The 19,875-nt window shown below is 43.0% G+C and overlaps 1 protein-coding gene across 1 annotated transcript in view; it reads right to left on the reverse strand.

Moving 5' to 3' along the window:
• ST3GAL5 (ST3 beta-galactoside alpha-2,3-sialyltransferase 5) overlaps positions 1-19,875 on the reverse strand; it is a 56,191-nt gene that overhangs the window by 24,136 nt on the left and 12,180 nt on the right. The window contains exon 3 of the mRNA XM_049784934.1: positions 5,717-5,863. Within this exon, the coding sequence (XP_049640891.1) occupies positions 5,717-5,838 (122 nt within the window). The 5' untranslated portion in view covers positions 5,839-5,863. The remainder of the gene's footprint in view (positions 1-5,716; positions 5,864-19,875) is intronic.

The raw sequence follows: 19,875 nt of genomic DNA on the forward strand, positions 1-19,875 counted from the left end.
ACCTTGTCCTCTTTCTTTGCATCCTTGGTCTCATAATTAAAAATAAAAAAATTAAAAAAAAAAAAAAGACACGGGGCCACCAGAAGAAAATAAGGATGGAAAGGGGAAAGTGTTGAGAAATAGAAATCTACAGACTTCTATCTTGGGGCTAGGGAGAGAGTACAACAGGTAGGGTACTTGCCTTGTACACAACCAATCAGGATTCCATCTCTAGAACTACATATAGCACTCGCAGCCTCACCAAGAGTAATCCCTGAGCTCAGAATTAGGAGTAAGCCTTGAGAAAAAGTGGGCATGGCTCCAAAACAAACAAAAGATTTATACCTAAAGATGATACTAATTGAGTACTTTCAATCAAACCCTTGAAACCATTCACTTAAAGTTCCAGTGGTCCTCAAACTATGGCCCGCGGGCCACATGTTGTATTTGTATCTGTTTTGTTTCTTCATTGCAAAATAAGATATATGCAGTGTGCATAAGAATTCGTTCATAAGTTTTGTTTTTACTATAGTCAGACCCTCCAATGGTCTGAGGGACAGTGAACTGGCCCCCTATTTAAAAAGTTTGAGGACCCCTGACTTAAACTGTGTGTATATATATAATTTGTTTGTTTTGGGATGATACCCAATGGTACTCAGGCTTATTCCTGGCTCTGTGTTTAAGGATCACTCCTAGTGGTGCTCAAAAGACCAGGTTTGGTGCCAGGGATCAAACGAGGGTTGCTAGCATGCAAGTCTCTAATCCTTGAACTGTCCTCCCAAGCTGAAAAAAATGGTTTTAAATTCTAAAAATTCATTTGTTTTATTTGTTTCTTTTTTGCCATACCCAGTGCTGCTCAGGAGTTACTTGTGGCTCTGAGCTCAGAAACTCCTAGCAGGTTGGGGAGATTATATAGGATGCTAGGATCAAACCTAGGTTGGCTTCATGAAGGAAATGCCCACCCTGCTGTGCTATCTTTCTGGCCCTTATGATACATTTTAAACATGTATATAAACATTCCCAGAATTAGGATAAAAGAATTAAGTTAAATTCTGGTTCTAGAAGTCCAATATTTTTTTACATTTATTTATTTATGTAGGTTTTTGGGCCATACCCAGCTCTGTGCTCAGAAATCGCTCCTAGCAGTCTTGGTGGACCATGCGGGATGCCCAAAATCGAACTGGGTCCATCTCAAGTTGGCCACATGCAAGGCAAATGCCATACAGCTGTGTTACCGCTCAGGCCCCTAGAAGTCCAAATATTTTTTTGGGGGGGTCACACCCAGCAGTGCTCAGGGGTTACTCCTGGCTCTACGCTCAGAAATCACCCCTGGCAGGCTTGGCGAACCATATGGAGTGCCGGGATTTGAATCACTGTCCTTGTGCATACAAGGCAAACATGCTACCTCCATGCTATCTCTCCGGCCCCTAGAAGTCCAAATTTTAATAAGTCACCAAATGTTATTGACAACTAAACTTGAATAAAGTTTAAATTAGATGTTAAGAAGTATAGATAGACCCAGACAATCCCACATGCCAGGATTCCTGCTCCTCTCCTACGGGTATGGCTGGGAATCTGGGCAGACAGCTGGCCAATGGCCTCCTGGGCTGACCACCTAGTCCAGGAGATCGAGATCCCCCCATGCCAAACTGGTCTTCAGGGCCAGGTTTGGCAACTGGGCTCTGGGGGGAGGGGGGGGGAGGGAAACTCCAATCCCATGCTTTTTCAAACTGGAGAGGAAGGCTGCAGCTGGACCCAGAAAATCCCACATGCCAGGATTACTGCTCCTCTTCTACTGGCATGGCTGGGAATCTGGACAGACAGCTGGCCAAAGGCCCCAGGACTGACCAGTTAGTTCTGGAGACCAAGAGCCCCCCACGCCAAGCTGGCTTTCAAGGCCAGGTCTGGCATCTGAGCTCTGGAGGGATGGGGAGGAGGCAAACTCCTCCCCCATGCTTTTTCATACTGGAGAGGGAGGCTGCAGCTGGACCCAGACGATCCCACATGCCAGGATTCCTGCTCCTCTCCTATGGTTCCTAACTCGGTAGGCACCAAGATTGACCTCCTGACCCAACAGACCACCTTCCAGCTTCTCAGTGAAAGACACCCTCTGGGTCCCTGTTCTCATGCATCGGCAAAGAACTACAACCAGCACGCCTGCTGACCATGCTTGATGGCCCCTCTCATCCCTACCAAATCGTGGACTGTTGCACGGCCTCAGCAAAACTCCCAGCTCAAAGACACTATATAGTCTCGTAATGCAGCAAAGCATCTCTCAAACTCAATTCCAAGACCTGTGAATCGAAAAGTACCTTGGTTTTTACTCCCCACAAGAATATATCAAAAGACTTAATTGGGAGCCTTTTTTTTTTTTTTTTTAGTTTTTGGGCCACACCCGTTTGATGCTCAGGGGCTACTCCTGGCTATGTGCTCAGAGGTCGCTCCTGGCTTGGGGGGACCATATGAGACGCTGGGGGATCGAACCGCAGTCGGTCCTACGCTAGCGCTTGCAAGGCAAACACCTTATCTCTAGCGCCACATTCCCGGCCCCTAATTGGGAGTCTTATATTGCCTATGGAAGCTCAATACCTGTATAACAATACATCTTAAGATGTGTATTCCTAAATATACAAGTAACCTCCTCCACCACTTGTTTTATTCGAATACCTTTTCTTTTTAACTCAGTTTTATTTATTTGTTCTATTTTAATATATACATTTTTTTCTCTATCCTTACCATTTTTGGTGCTGCTTGGTACAAAAAGCCTTGACTGGGTTTTATAAAAGCTCAGAACAAAACCAGACAGAGACTGTGTGTGCAGCCTGTCATCCTTACCCAGAATAGCACCAGCAACACAGTGTTACACCATACATTTTTGTATGGGCACAGTAAAAAAAAGGGGAAACCATAGACACAGAAACCCGATCTTATCTTCTAGGGATAAGAACTCACTTTTTATAGCAGAAGGGTGCCTCCCATCCTGAACATGTGTCATGTGGATACAACCAGTCCCCAGGAGATTGGACAGTGTTAGTCCAATCTGAAACCCCAGATCCCTGATGTAGAAATGATACAGCTCCGGACACCACCAGGAACTAAGCTCCATTGGGAGGTTTATAACACTACTCTGGCACCAATTTATGCCAGTTTTGATATGACAACGAGGAAAGGAAAACTCGACCTAAGACCAGGCTGTCCTATCACATCACCTAACACTAAATGGAAATCAGAAGAGCTATCTTCCTTTGAACTGTGAAAAATAAGAGCACCAACAACAGAAAACTGACTTTGACAACTGTGACTGAACAGAGCCTACCTTGGGACTAATAAGGAAAACCCTACCCTAGGCTGTAGTCCAGGACACATAAAAAACAACAACAATAAGATGACTTATTGCAGAGGTCCAACTTGGACAAAAGACTGAGCAGAACCTTTGGATCCATAATATCCTAGGCTTCAGCTTAGGGACTGAACGAAAACAGGGAGCAAGTGTTGCAGAGACTGAACACCACAACAATGATGAATAGGAATCTCTAGAACCTAGAGACACTATCCTAGACCCTGACCTATAACCTGCGCAAATACCAAGATCGCTAGCTACAGTGGCTTGATTTTCTCACACACAACTGAGAGGAAACTTTCCTGGCATCACAAAAAAGCCTTTGGGATGGGGTAATGAGTATATATGGAGCCAGGGGTTGATCCCATGATGGTATGCTTCAAGGATGAATCTCTTAGGCCACGGGAAATCCCTTTCTTCCCCAATGCTTACTGTGCCTATGCCAAAAAAAAAAAAAAAGTGGGGGGAACGTCAAACCCTACCACTCCAGCACCAATACTTTTTCTTGTTTTGTTTTGATTTGTTAGTTTTTTTACTTTATTTTCCTTTTCTTTTTTCTTCCACTTTTCTCTTTCTTTTTCACACTTGTGGTTATTATTTAGAGATTTATTTTTATTTTTATTTGCCAGGTCCATTTTTCTTTTTTCTTCTATTTTTCTTTCTTTCTTTTTTTCTTTTCTTTTTTCTTCTATTTTTCTTTCTTTCTTTTTTTCCTCTCTCTTCTTTCTTTCTTTTTTTTTTGTAGTTGTCACCAAATTTTTTTCTCCCCTTTTTCTTATCCTTTCTATCTCCAATGACAGTGGAATGGATGCTCAATCTACAACAAGCTGTAAAGTGGAGACCAGTTGTACTAGCATACTGGGAGATAGAGGAGGGAGATATGGGAAGCATACTGGGAACAGGGGCGGAGGGAAGACAGCACTGGTGGTGGGAATGCCCCTCATTCATTGTCACTATGTACCATAAATGATGCAGTAAAAGATTTGTAATGCACTTTGGTCACAATAAAAATAAAAAAAATAAAATAAATAAAAAAGAAGTATAGATAGGGACCAGAGAGATAGCACTGGGCATTTGCCTTTCATGCAGAAGAATGGTGGTTTGAATCCCAGCATCTCATATGGTCCCCGAGTCTGCCAGGAGCGATTTTTGAGCCAGGAGTAACCCCTGAGTGCTGCTGGGTGTGACCCCCCCCAAAAAAAAGAAGCATAGATAGCTCCTGTTGATACTCAGAGTCACCCGTGGTGTCAGGAATTGAGCTGGGGTCATTTGTGTGCAAATAAATGGCTTAATTATTTCTCTAGCTCCTAAGAATCACCTCTTTAAATTGAGATTATTAACGATGAAGGTTGGGCTGAAAGGGTGGAGTATGGATTCAATGCACTGTGGTAGAGGAATATTAGCACTATGGTGGTGGATGTGCCATGATACCACTGTACCCCTAAAACTTACAAACATGTATGTTCAATAAAACATTTAAATTAAGTTCAAGAAAGAATTTACTGCTTTAAATAATTTGTTTGTTTGTTTGTTTTTGGGTCACACCCATCAGTGCTCAGGGTCATTCCTGGCATATGCTCAGAAATCGCTCCTGGCAGGCTCAGGGATGCAGGGATTTGAACCACCATCCTTCTGCATGCAAGGCAAACACCCTACCTCCATGCTATCTCTCCGGCCCCTGCTTTAAATAATTGTTAATTGAAAAGTTAAGAAATTATCTTAAGGGAAAAATAATCTTATTTTTGGAAGATTATGGGCAATTAAAATATGGCATCTATACTATTTACTGGCCTACATGCGATAATTTGCGCTTTTATCTTTGGACCTCAAAAGGGTAATTTTCAACTTGAATTAACTAACACTAAACTCTTTAAACAACTCAAACAGTTATTAGGACAAAAAGGAGACTCGGTAGAAACATCTTAAATATTCAATAGTTAACGTGATTTGAAGGGGACTTTATTTTATTTATTTATGATGCTCACCTTATTCCTGGCTCTGCACTCAAGGATCATTCTTGGTGGGCTCAGGGAACCAGATGGGGTGCCAGGGATTGAGCCCAGGTTGTCCACATGCAAGACAAGCACCCTATCCACTGTGCTATCTCTGGCTCCATTGAAGGGGACTTTAGTTTTATATTTGAGCTAAAGGTTCTTCATTTATCAAAAATAGCAAGAAAAGATGGGCCCACAAGGAGCGTCAAAGGCAAGTAAGAGGTTGGTTGGTTGAAACTTTTATTACATACAACCTGAGATACTAACCCAACATCTATGCACTTCAAATGATCTTTCGGCCAAATATGAGAACCATCTTAAGGGCTCACACTGAATTTTCCTCTTCATTCTACACAGTTGACCAAAATGAAAGGAATCCTAATGCCCAAGGGCACGAACTCACTTGAGAAAGTCTTTTAACAGCAAATTGGCTCTTCTCATCTTGTTTTCAACGAGGATGTACCATTGCAGGGAGGGTCTGGAGCAAGTGCTTCTCAGAATCACACCGTTATCCTCACTTTGCATTGTTGTAAAAGAGAGGAAGAGGAGACTGCAGAAGAAGAGGGACAAGTAAACTGGTTTATTTCTTTGAAAGCCTTTTGCATTTTATATCATGCCACATTACTTTGTAATAAAAAAGAATGAGCAAGTTTTTACATCTAACAATTTGGATGAACTGTCCTTACTCAGAGGTTACATGTTGTATGACTTCATTTATATAAAGATAACATTCTTAAAATGACAAAATTAAAGAAATGGAGAACAGATTATTGTGGAAAGATTGTGGTTATGGAAGGAAAAAGAAAGGTTTTGGTATTTTGTTTTTGAGGGCCACAACTGGCTTTGCTCAGGACCTACCCTGGTTCTGTGCATAGGAATCATTTCTAGTAGGATAAGGGACCAAGCCAGAAGCGATTTCTGAGCACATAGCCAGGAGTGGCCCAATACACACACACGCCAGGAGTGGCACAACACACACACACACACACACACACACACACACACACACACACACGGACTTACCCTGGTTCTGTGCCCTGGTTCTGTGCATAGGAATCATTTCTGGTAGGATAAAGGACCAAACCAGAAGCGGCCCAACACACACACACACACACACACACACACACACACACACACACACACACACACTGTGCATAGGAATCATTTCTGGTAGGATAAAGGACCAAACCAGAAGCGGCCCAACACACACACACACACACACACACACACACACACACACACACGGATCTTTGGGTCTGGAGAGATAGCCTGGAGGTAAGAAGGACGGTGAGTAGTAGAGCCAGGAGTAACCCCTGAGAGCTGCCAGGTGTGACCAGAAACAAAAAACAAAAACAAAAACAAAAGAGGGATCTTTGTGGTGATGGTGATGCTTTGTATCTTGACTGTACTCATGTTGGTATCCAGTTGTAATATTGTAGTCTGTTTTTTAACAAACTACAATATTTATCCTTGGGAGAAAATGTTAAAAAATTACAAGGGATATTTAGTGATTCCATTTCTTGGCCTCTACCCTCCAATTAAAAATATTACTTTGAACAGCAAATGCATAAATTCATTGCAGCACTCAGTACAATCTCTAGAAAAGGAAATCATCCAGATGTCCAAGGACAAATGATAGACTAAGATGTGATATACACATACAAACACAATATAATATTTTGTAGCTATAAGAAAGGATTAAGCCATGTGCTTTGTTACAACATAGGTGGAGCTTGAGGATATCAGGCTAACAAGCAAAGGAAGTCCGAGGAAGGACAAATATGCATGACCTCACTCATTGGTTCAATAGAGAGTGACAAAACAAAGGAACAGGTAGTATTGAACATTGACAAACCTTCGCTGTGCTCACAACATTAACTAACAGTGTGGGGAGATGTTTGAGGGAATGAAGATTGATCCAGATGTGACACAGCGCAATGGCGAAGGGTCATGAGCAATTTTGGTGGTGTTGGGGTACAGTAACTATCAAAACATAAGGTTTTTTTGTTTTTTTTTTTTTTTTTTGTGGTTTTTGGGCCACACCCGGCAGTGCTCAGGGGTTATTCCTGGCTCCAGGCTCAGAAATTGCTCCTGGCAGGCACGGGGGACCATATGGGATGCTGGGATTCGAACCGATGACCTCCTGCATGAAAGGCAAACGCCTTACCTCCATGCTATCTCTCCAGCCCCCCAAAACATAAGTTTTAACACTGTTGTAGCCAACTACTTCAACTATAATAAATTACTTTTACTGCTAATGATTTTTCTTTACTGAGGTACTATGATTTAAAATAATATTAATAGTTCAAATCCTGGCATCCCATATGCTTCCCTGAGCCTGCCAGGAGCCATTTCTGAGCATAGAGCCAGGAGTAACCCCTGCTACTATTTTAAAAAATAGTAACAAAGGCTGGAGTGGTGGCACAAGCAGTAAGACCTTGCAAGTGCTAGCCTAGGACAGTTCAACCCCCAGAGTCCCATATGGTCCCCACACCAGGAGCAATTTCTGAGCACATAGCCAGGAGTAACCCCTGAGCATCTCTGGATGTGGCCAACCCCCACCCAAAAAAAACAAAAACAAACAAAAAAAAATAGTAACAAAACTATGTAGGATCCTATATTACTTCTTTCAACTGCTTGAGAGTCTGCAATTATCCCTAGATTAAAAAGTCCAAATGGGGGCCAGAGAGATAGCATGGAGGTAAGGCATTTGCCTTTCATGCAGGAGGTCATCGGTTCAAATCCTGGCGCCCCATATGGTCCCCCGTGCCTGCAAGGAGCAATTCTGAGCCTGGAGCCAGGAATAACCCCTGAGCACTGCCCGGTGTGACCCAAAAACCACAAAAAAAAAAAAAAAAAGTCCAAGTGGGGGGGCCGGAGAGATAGCATGAAGGTAAGGCGTTTGCTTTGCATGCAGAAGGATGGTGGTTCAAATCCTGCATCCCATATGGTCCCCCCAAGCCTTCCAAGGGCAATTTCTGAGTAGCCCCTGAGTGCTGACAGGTATGACCCAAAAACCAAAAACCAAAAATAAAATAATAAAAAAAAAAGTCCAAGTGGAAATATTTAGAGATAAAACAAGCATAAATGAGTTCTGCTTAAAAAAGCAATCAAAGGAGATGTAGATGTTCAGAAGTGGAGACAATATAAGAAAAGACCAGCTTTATTTTTTGATTGACTGGTTGCTTGTTTGAAGGCCAGATCCAAGGTGCACAGGGGCTACTGCTGGCTCTGGGCTCAGGAGACACCCTGGTAGTGCTCAGGGAACCACATGGCATGTCAGGGATTTAACTAGTATTGTGGCTGTTGCAGCTATTTGCAAAGCCAGTGTCTCAGCTCCTGTACTATCTCTCCAGCCCAAGAAAAGACTAGTTCTAAATTGAAAATAGGTGAAGCAAAGTTGAAGGTATGTGTGCTCATGGTAAAATTCTCTCTACTTCTGTATATACTTGAAGATTTGTATGATAAAAATTAAGTATATTAAAAAAAAACACAAGAAAAAGTTTATTAAAAGTGAGGGGCCAGGATAACCAAAGACAAAGAACTTGTACTTACTTCCTATGATCACATATATACAACAAATATATAGCATATATACAACAAAACTTTGTGTTATTAATGTTATTATTATTATTATTACTATTATTATTTTGGTTTTTGGGCCATACCTGACAGTGCAGGAATCACTCCTGGCAAGCTTAAGGGACCATAAAGGATGCCGGGGAGAGAAACCTGTTTGGCTTCATGCAAAGCAAATGCCCTCCCCGCTGTGCTATCGCTCCAGTCCCTATACAACAAAACTTGTATTAATCTAAACACAAATTGACCTGAAACCCTATTGGATAAAGCTTTACAGCAAGGAACAGATGGGCAGCCATGGACACACCAGAGACAGGGATACAACCTCACCAAGAAAGAACAGCCACAATAGGCAATAAGCAGCAATACGGAGGACATTTCTAAGGTGCGGAGCCTTATCCTGGAACAGAGGGAATGCACTGCACTTCCCACATCCCATTTCTAGGTTCCCATGGAAAACAAAATACCTTAGGGTTTAAACAGGGGCTAGAATCATTGGCAGAAGCCATCTTGCTGACCTTTCTCAGCCTTGCTGGTAGCAGCACTGTGGACATATATTGGATTTCATTCTCTATTGTAATAGATCCTGTGGGCAAATCCCTGAGGAAGTTACATCTACCCCTGGAAAATAGCTGAGCTGACAGGTGTAGCGAAACAATTATTAAGAGTGCTTTTTCCTGGAGTCAAAGACTCCCTACCCCTAGCAGTCCACATCTGATTTCTATCAAGTCAGTTACACCACTGAAGAAAACATCTTGCAAACTTCCCAAAGTGTAACTAGTAGCCAAAAAAACTCAAAGCCTATCATGCTCCTTTGGCAGCTCTGCTGTCTGCCTGAAAAAATCAAAGTGTTGGAAGCAATACGAGAAAATTAAGTCCCATATAAAGAAACCTTCATAGAACTATAACTCATTTCTCCAAAGAGTGGTATGAGGTATATGCAATGTTGCATGGAAGAGATCATATTTCAGAAATTCCTAGTCTCTAGAGAGAGACTTCTTCATAGATTCGGGACCCAAAGAAGAAAGGCTCAAACTGGCAATGTTTGCTCCAGAACAGCTCCATATGCTTACTCTTTTCTCTAAAGAGATGTAAGCCATCAAAGAAGTCTTCAATGATAGGATGCCAATGTCAAAGGCTATAGCATAAAATCTGAATAAATGGGACTATATCAGACTAAAATTTTTCTGTATAGCAAAAGAAATGAGCTAAAATTAGAAGGCAGCTAACTGAATTGGAGAACTTTTTGCAATCAACTCATCAGATAAAGGTTTGATATCTAGGATATACAAAGTACTCATAAAAATTGACTCCACAAGGGCCCGGAGAGATAGCACAGCAGCGTTTGCCTTGCAAGCAGCCGATCCAGGACCAAAGGTGGTTGGTTCGAATCCCGGTGTCCCATATGGTCCCCCCGTGCCTGCCAGGAGCTATTTCTGAGCAGACAGCCAGGAGTAACCCCTGAGCACTGCTGGGTGTGGCCCAAAAACCAAAAAAAAAATTTTTTTTGACTCCACAAACCTAAAAACCCCATCATAAAATGGGGAGATGAAATGAACAAATACTTCTCTGAGGACGACCAACAGATGGCCAACAGGCACACGAAAAAATACTCATTATCACTTATCATTAGGGAAATCCAAATCAAGACGAGATATCATCTGACACCACGAGGATGACGCATCAAAAAAACTAGGAGCAAAAAAAAAAAATAGTAGGAGCAATTTGAATTAGCAAAGATGTGGTGAGAAAAGGACTCTCATCCACTACTAGTGGGAATGCCGCCTAGTTCAACCCCTTTTGAAGACAGTATGGAGGGTTCTCTGTAAACTCAAAATTGAGCTTCCATATGACCCAGCAATCCCACTTTTGGATATCTAGCCTCAGGACAGAAAACATTCATCCCAAAGGATGCGTGCACACTGCTATTTATTGCAACACTTAGTAGAATAGTTAAGATTTGAGGCCAGCGAGGTGGCGCTAGAGGTAAGGTGTCTGCCTTGCAAGCGCTAGCCAAGGAAGGACCACGGTTTGATCCCCCAGCGTCCCATATTGTCCCCCCAAGCCAGGGGCAATTTCTGAGCACTTAGCCAGGAGTAACTCCTGAGTATCAAACGGGTGTGGTCCGAAAAACCAAAAAAAAAAAAAAAAAAAAAGAATAGTTAAAATTTGGATTCAACCTAGATGTCCAACAACGACGAGTAGATCATGAAGATGTAATACATATCTACAATGGGATACTCATATTTGTAAGGAATGATGTAATGCAATTTTCAGCAACATGGATGGAACTGGAAGATATTATATTAAATAAAGTAAGCCAGAAGAAGAATAAATACAGAATGATACCACTTACATGTGGTATTTAGAGTAACTGCATGAATAAATGCAATGGTCTAAATGGATTTGTCTTTTTTTTTCTTTGTTTGTTTGTTTATGGGTCACACCCGGCAGCGCTCAGGGGTTACTCCTGGCTCTACACTCAGAAATTGCTCCTGGCAGGCTCGTGGAACTATATGGGATGCCAGGATTTGAACCGCAGTCCTTCTGCATGCAAAGCAAATGCCTTACTCCATGCTATCTCTCTGGCCCCTAAATGGAGTTGTCTTGAACACCCTTGGTCCCAGAGTATAGCGAGGAGAAGGAAAGAAACTGAGTGGAGGAGGAGAAACACAAATATAAAAGGATATGGGTCAGAGGCCAAGTCTCTCAGGTGCATTGGTGGAGATAAAAAACAAAGGACAGAACTAAATATCCAAGCCAAAGTCAACAACAGTAGAATCAAGAGACTCAAACTCTAAGAATCTAAACTTTAAATGGGCCTGTTATAATGGCAGGCTGGGGAGAAAAGGATGGTAGTAAGGGATACATTCTGGGAACATTGGTGAAGGGAGGTTGACACTGGTGGTGGGATTGGCCCGGATTCATTGTTTGTCTGAATCCCAACTATAAAGGTCTTTGCAAATCATAATGGTTTCAATAAAATAAAATTAAATAAAAAAAAAGAGAGATGTAAACCAAGCTGGCAATCTTGGGAGGAGAGGGCAAGGCAAGTGCCTGCCCTGCCAAAGCCATGCCTGCTGCATCTATCATCCATAATAATCGTTTAGCCTGTGGCCCTGCCTCACCATTCCTCTATAATTCTCTTCATGAACACCAATATGACCAAACTTTATGCCAATATTTGAGCTGATATCATCAGAGCTTTTTTGGAGCGAGTGTGGGAATCCTCCCCCACATCTTTCTTCTTCCAGGAGGCCTGGCAGCTGAGAACATGCCCCACAAAAGCCACAGTATCAGTAATAATGTTTTTAATTCCTGGATACTTCATTTGTTTGATGCTATCTTGCCTATAGGAATACACCAATTTAGATGCCAATATGTAACTGAGGTCATTTAATGTTCAAAAACAAACAAATAAAATATCGGAATGGATAATAAAGTTAATAAGAACTTTCTAAACCTTCTGCAATTGTCTTAATGACTTCATTTGAGATACAGTAATTGTCACAAACTTGACTGCCGCTTCTTATATCTTTGTTTGTTTGTTTGGTTGGTTGGTTTGGTTTGGTTTTTGGGTCACACCCAGCAGCACTCAGGGGTTACTCCTGGCTCTACACTCAGAAATCGCTCCTGGCAGGCTTGAGGGAGCATATGGGATGCCGGATTCGAACCAATGACCTTCTGCATGAAAGGCAAATGCCTTACTTCCATGCTATCTCTCCAGCCCCTCATATCTTTTTTAAAGTTAAATTTTCTTTCTTCTCTTCCATTTCCTTTTTTTCTTTCTATTCTTTTTTTTTTTTTTTTGGCGGGGGTGGGGGCACACCCGCTTGATGCTCAGGAGTTACTCCTAGCTAAAACGCTCAGAAATTGCCCCTGGCTTGGGGGGACCATATGGGACGCTGGGGGATCGAACCGCGAGAATCGAACCACGGTCCTTCCTTGGCTAGTGCTTGCAAGGCAAACACCTTACCTCTAGCGCCACCTCACCGGCCCCATCTTTCTATTCTTTTAAAAATACCTTTGCTCTCATTTATCTGGAAACAAATATATTATGGTCAACTGTTAACTATATGATGCATTTTCTTTAAGTAAAGTAGAAAAAGAAAGGCTCGCCCTTCCTGGAGCAGGATTTTTAGCTGGCACGGGCGGGCAGCTGGCAGGCCTCCGCATGTGCCAGCGGCCTCTTGGCCCGGCCTAGGGTAGGGGGGCTCAGACATGGGTCACCCGACCCCCCTCTCCCCCTTTCCTCCGGATCTCCAGGTGGGTTTCTGGAAGGAGCTGGTGGGGCACCCTGGGTTTTCCCCACTCCCTGGCCGGGGCCCGGACACTGGCCTAGGGTGGGGCTTAAATCCCTGTCCTTCGGGCTTGGGAGGGTCTCTCTCCCTTCCTGGAGCAGGATTTTTAGCCGGCACGGACGGGCAGCTGGCAGACCTCCGCATGTGCCAGCGGCCTCTTGGCCCGGCCTAGGGTAGGGGGGCTCGGACATGGGTCACCCGACCCCCCTCTCCCCCTTTCCTCCGGATCTCCAGGTGGGTTTCTGGAAGGAGCTGATGGGGCACCCTGGGTTTTCCCCACTCCCAGGCTGGCTACAGAGGTTGGCTAAGGGGGTGGAGTTTAATCTGGGGAGTGGCAGATAGCTGCTCAGCTATACTCAGGCTGTCACTGGCAATTTCATACCAGTCTACATTTTGGAAACCTAGCGCCCCTGCGCGAACATATGCTCCTCCCAACCATTAGTACCCCAGATTTACTCTTCTTAACTTCAGTAACACACAGTTCTATTCTCTGACCAAAGACATACAGTAGATCTAACAAATCCCAGAACTACTTAGAAGGACAGAAATTGAACACATATTGAACACATATATCTTTTGAATATTTTATGGGTATTTTCTTTAACTGATGTAACTCTCTATATATTCTTCTACTATGATGTTTCTAACCACTTTTCATCTTGTCTTTTCTTTGTAAGCTGTTCAGTAAGGATTGTTGGTGGAACTGTCCCTCAGTTTGATGCCTATGATTGAACTATGTCATGGAAATTGCTGGTCTTGTTCCTATTGCCTCCAGATGCACCAATAACGCTTCATGGCATTGATCCTTGTTTGCATAGACACATTAAAATGGGAAAATACCATACATACAGATAAGTTCTTATCTAATAAATCTCAGTACAATGTACCTTACACCCTGAACATTGATATAATGACCTGGCACAGGCCTCAGAAGAATGGGCATCCTCCATTCACGCCGGAACCAGGCAAGCTATCTACGAAACATCCAAGGTCTTTTATAGCAACAGCTGGAAGCAGTCCTCTACCAGGAAAGACTCTACCAAGGGTCTGACATTGACCTCCTAAAAAGAGACTTCCGTTTACACTGAGAAGACTTGACAACAACAATGACCTGCTCTACAGGACATGGTTCTCTCTATTGCCCCTTAAGTGAGGTGAAACGAGAGGATGCTCTGCACCATCCTGACTACAATATGGGATATGCAGACTCCAGGATCTTTAATACAGAAGCATGATACCAACAACAACAGAGACTAAGTGAGGAATGGAGGTGTATTGCCACTACAGAGGATGACTTGAATTGGACAAACTAGTGTGCCTGGAGCCTAGAGTCAGTCCTGTGCCAGGAAACTTCAGGGGTAGGGTCTCCTTGTATTTAGACCATAATTTGCCTTTCCATATCCCTTATGTTTTGGTGGGCCTATGCAAACAAATGCCACTTTAATACCGTTTTTTACTATGTTCCCTTGACTCCAATCCTTAAGAAAAACAACCCACTAAAACTTTTGAGGCTAACTTAAACTAGTAAGCATGTGCATGGAACTAGAGAAATGTACTTTGCCCTCAATGTTTAAGGAGTTACATAAGTCTAATGTCTTTAGATTATATTGTGTGCTGCTAAGAAATAGTATGTACTACAACTGGGGATTTGAGGGACAAAGTAATTGTATTGTACATGGGTTCAGTTTTGTTTTTCTTAATGTTCTTTGGCTGAAAGTTCAAGGCTGGGATATCATTGATGGGACTACCGAGAATTCTGTTTATGGGTGATTGGGCTTCCACTGTAACTTTACCCTGTCCTCTTTCTTTGCATCTTTGTTGTCATAATTAAAATAATAAAAAAAAATTGGGAAAAAAAAGAAAAAGAAAGGCTCAAACAAATAAACAAACAAACAAACAAAAACACCAAGATATGCAACAATCAAAATAGCAAGAACCAAACCCTCAAATGTATGAAAATACCACAGGAATCAATCGATCTCTCATATGAAATCATACATGCAAGAAAAGCATAACATATTCAAGGTACTGAATGTAAAAAGCCTTTCAATCTAGAGTTCACTACCCTATTAAGCTGTTATTTAGATTTGAGGGACAGATCAAAACATTCTCTGACAAACAAGGACTGGCAATGTTTGCTGTAACTAAACCAGCCCTGCAAGAATTAATGAAAGATTCCTTATAAAAAGAAAGTGGTCAATTGCAAAATAAATAAATAAATAATGAAACCACACAGAAAAATATCAATAATTTTTCTCTTTATAATATCTGAAAGTCAATGGACTAAACTCTCTCAACAAAAGGCACAAAGTGGTTAGTGGATCAGTTCACAAAATCTGTCTATTTGTAGCTTACAGGAAACACACCAAAATTCACAAAATAAATACAGGCTTAAAATGAAATGATGAAAAACTGCCAATGATAGAGCAAAAATTAAATAAGAAACTGGGGAAGGCATACTAAGAGCAAATCGCACTTAATCTAAAGAAAGCAATTAGAAATGGTCAACATATACTATTATTGGTTAAGGGAACCAATTAAGAACCAGTCAAGAAGCTATCACTCTTATCAACATATATGCCAGATGAAACTTCTCTTCTTCAGCCTATAACCTACTAGATCTAGCAGGTCAAAGGTCATCTGTATCTTGCCACAGAGCTGCTGGGTCATGACAATGGGGTGAGCTGAGGAAAAGGCAAGAGGAAGGCAGCTGCCTTTCCTTTCTCAGTCTTCCGTCCACGCCAACCCTGGAGCTTTTAGTTGTTGTTGTTGCTTTAGTTTTGGGGTGCTCAGGGATTGCTCCCAGCTCTGTGCTCAAGAATTACTCCTGGTAGATTTAAGGGACCATATGGATGTCAGGGATTGAACTGCTTCTGCTTTTGGCAACAGCAACAGCAAGTAATGATGTGTGTACATGTGCGCATGTTCATGCACTCTATATGACACCAGTAGCTTTGTTCCAGTTCAAGCATGAGTTCCAACAACGTGACAACAGCTTCCTGACCTCTAACACTCCTTCTGGGTGTCTTTGGCCTGCCAAGGTCTATGTTATCAGCCTCTCACAAAGCCTTCTCTGTCCTCTGGCTGGACACTGACTGGGACACCAAGGACTCTCCTCTCTCCCTGAAGGAAAATGGAATCAGACAAGAAAAGGAGGGCTCTGAAGAAGATGGGTTCTACAATCCTGACTCCCTCCCCTTTGTGCCTCTGCTCCTCTGATGCTAAAAATAAGAAAAAGGTGATCTGCATGCACGCAAAGCACGTGTAGATGGGCTCAGGAGAGATCCTATGGGAGCACCAGAAGTCTGACACCTGAGCTCTAACAATTGGGTAAGCTCTGTGTAAGTCAGTAAAACTAGTTCAGTTTCCTGAACTATAATTAATACCATCTACTTTTCAGGATTAACCTACACATACCATACAGCATCAGTGTTGGTTGCTACTATTACTATCACTTGGAAAGGGAAGATGTTCCATCTCATTTTGGTGGGGAAGGTGTCTCCCAATTGTGCTCAGGGGGTTCAGAGCAGCACTTGGTCCAGCAGACCAATGGTTCAGTGCTTAGGTCAGGTCTGAGTGAGGGGTGCTGCTCAGACCTGGCAGTGTTCAGGGATCCCCAGAGCTACACCTGACAATATTCAAAGGAACATGTGGTTGTGGGGATCCAACTGGGTATTCTGCAGACCAGGAATGTGCCTTCACCTCCATGTTGTCTCTCTAGTCCTTCATTATGTTCTCGGGTGCCAGAAAAGTGAAAACTGTAGGGCCAGACTGAGCTCTCATTCGAAACTCATCTATCCCCAGTGTATCTAAATCAGACCTGCCCACCTGTGCCTATGGACATTGCTTTAATGGTGGTATCTTCTGAGTTTTTAACTCAATTCCATCCTTCAAAGGAGTTACGTGCACATCCATGCACACACATGCTCTTTATTTTAAAAAACATATACCTGCTTAGTGGTTCTTGATTCTAACACTCCCTGAGACAAACATCTGTCCCATAGTAGCTACAACATACTGTTGATGCCTGCATGCTGCCTCAGTGCCTTTGCACAACTTTGGGCTGTAATCCTGCTGGGATTCCCTCCCTACAACCTGCCAGAGAACTACCTTTCAACTTCTTTCTTCTCTGTGGAGCCACTTTTCAACACCATAGTCACCCTGCGCATGCCTCTTTCTCTAATGAGCACAAGGAACTGAAAGTTAATTTGTGCACATGGTAGGTACCCTACCTTTGAGGGTGTGAGCTCCACTGTGTGTATCCCAGCACCCGCATGGAGCTCAGAGCTTGGCACATACAGAGCATCAAAGGCTATTAGGAGGGTCACAGTCCCCTCTGCCTGCTTAAGGAAGTCCCTGCTGCCCCCAGAGTTCAGGGCTCCTCAACTCACAAATCCCACACTTCTTTCTGGTAAAGTAACAGTCTCCCCAGGAGACCATGAACTCTCCCCATGGAAGCTCACAGAGGCCTGGCCTTCACAGTATTATTTTTACTTACATATGAAAATGTAACAGACTCTTCTGAAATGCCTCCATGCCCAGTGAAGAAATAATTCTGATTCAGGGCTCTGATCTAAAAGCAAGGCTTTCAGTCCATTTGTAGAACTGGGGCTGACATTTTCAAAATTAAGAATTAATCACTGAAGCCAAGACGAGAACAGATACCACAAAGCAGCACATAATGAATTGCCAAATTAACTGTGAAGACAATTACTGAGGCAAGAGTGTGGAAGCATTAATATTTAGTGGCAGGCATAAGTCTACATGTTGGCATCATCAAATCCTCAGCCTGCCTCATGGGCCTGCATCTAACCTGCTCAAGCTGACGTGTGAGCAAGTGAAGAGCATAGTCTGACATGTGTTATCCCCTGGGACTCGGCCTTTCCTTTATTAGAAGTCTCTAGGCTCGGAAGTAGAGGGGTCACAGGCAGAGTTTTTGTTTGTGGCTATTTCTGTAAAAAAAAAAAAAGAGGGGGGAGCATATTCAAGCACAGATGGTAATACACTAAAATCTAAAGTTGAGGTTAAGAGAGCAGTGACTAAACTCAATGCTGAAGGGAGAGCTTCTGAGAGGGTTGAAGCCCAAGAGAGACATTCTTTATATATAATTAGGTTTTATTTGTTTGTTTTTGGTTTTTGGGTCATATCTAGTGGTGCTCAGTGGTTAGTTCTGGATCTGCTCTGAAATCGCTCCTGGCTGGCTCAGGGGACCATTTGGGATGCCGGAATTTGAACCACTCTTCCTCCTGGGTTGGCTGCATGCAAGGCAAACACCCTACTACTGTGCTATCTCTCCAGCCCTATACAATTGTTTAAATTGAATCACCTCGAGATTCTTAAGGCAACAGACATAGCCCATTAAGGTATCATGGAGCAGTATCATGGAGCAGAAGGACTTAGCAGCACAACAAAAAGCTTGGTTTGCACGAGGGTAAGATACTGAACTGTCACAGCTGCACAAGATCCTGAAGAGGAGGATGGGAGGGGATCAGGCCAGAGCTCTAGAGAGGAAAAATTGAAAGGAAGACTTGTGATGAACAAAAAGCTTGCAAAGATAAACCTGGGTCCTCTTCTAGAAAAATCCATACATAGCTGAGGACATGACTCACCAATAGAATATCCATCAACTTTGTATGTGTGAGATCCTCAGTTTACACCCCTGTTCTCCACCTGAGATCTGTGTCCAAAAATAAAATAAAAATAAATAAAAGTGAAAAACCTTATCTGAGGTGTAGGGATGATGACAGTATCACCGACTGTGGGAATCAATAGGTTACTGGCACACAATGTCCTGTTATCTAACTTTGATGCGACTGCTAACATCCAAAATGCCCCTTTCTTTGCAGCTCTCTCCCTGTCCCTAACCTAGGAACAAATGGATGACCTCTCACTTTACCTGGGATCACTTTGGGGGAGAAATTCAATCTCCAGAATGCCCCTTAAAAATCAGCTGACTTGGGGGCCGGAGAGATAGCATGGAGGTAAATTGTTTGCCTTGTATGCAGCAAGTCAGTGGTTCGAATCCCGGCATCCCATATGGTCCCCCAAGTCTGCCAGGAGCGATTTCTGAGCGTAGAGTCAGGAATAACCCCTGAATGCTGCTGGGTGTTACCCAAAAACAAACAGAAAAAAAAATCAGCTGATTTTGAAGCTTTGCTCTTTGCCTCATCCTTTCTTCTGGCCTCTTCCTCCATAAAACACCTGCCCTTAGTTTCCTGGTAGAGCCCCTGCTTCTAGGGAGCAGGCCATTAGGGATGTGAATAGAACAGCAGAAGTCATGGACAATCATGAGGTGCCCTCAGGCTTTAGGAGGTGTACCCAGCAAAAAACCACTGGGGAAGTACAGGGACAAGAAGGGGAGGCACTGCCTGAAAGAGGAGGCTGGTGAGTGAAAACTGTGCCCTCAGCAGCAAGAATCCTGTGATCTTCACCAGGACAGTGGCAACCTGGTGGGGAGTATGGGCTCCAGCTGCTGCACTGAGAAGGCACAGATTCCAGGCGGAGGACAGGTAGTAGGAAAGGGGTACCAAGGGTAAGATAGAGAGAGGAAGAGACAAAGCAAGGAAAGAGGAAAATCAGATTGCCCTTGCTAAGCCATAGCATTGAAGACCACCAGACTGACAAATTCCATAAAACAACAGGAGCCTTCTGGAGAGATCTGAACAGGACCTGTCAAGAGGCT

The sequence above is a fragment of the Suncus etruscus genome, chromosome 12 (genome assembly GCF_024139225.1).
Source record: "Suncus etruscus isolate mSunEtr1 chromosome 12, mSunEtr1.pri.cur, whole genome shotgun sequence".
Lineage (NCBI taxonomy): Eukaryota > Metazoa > Chordata > Mammalia > Eulipotyphla > Soricidae > Suncus > Suncus etruscus.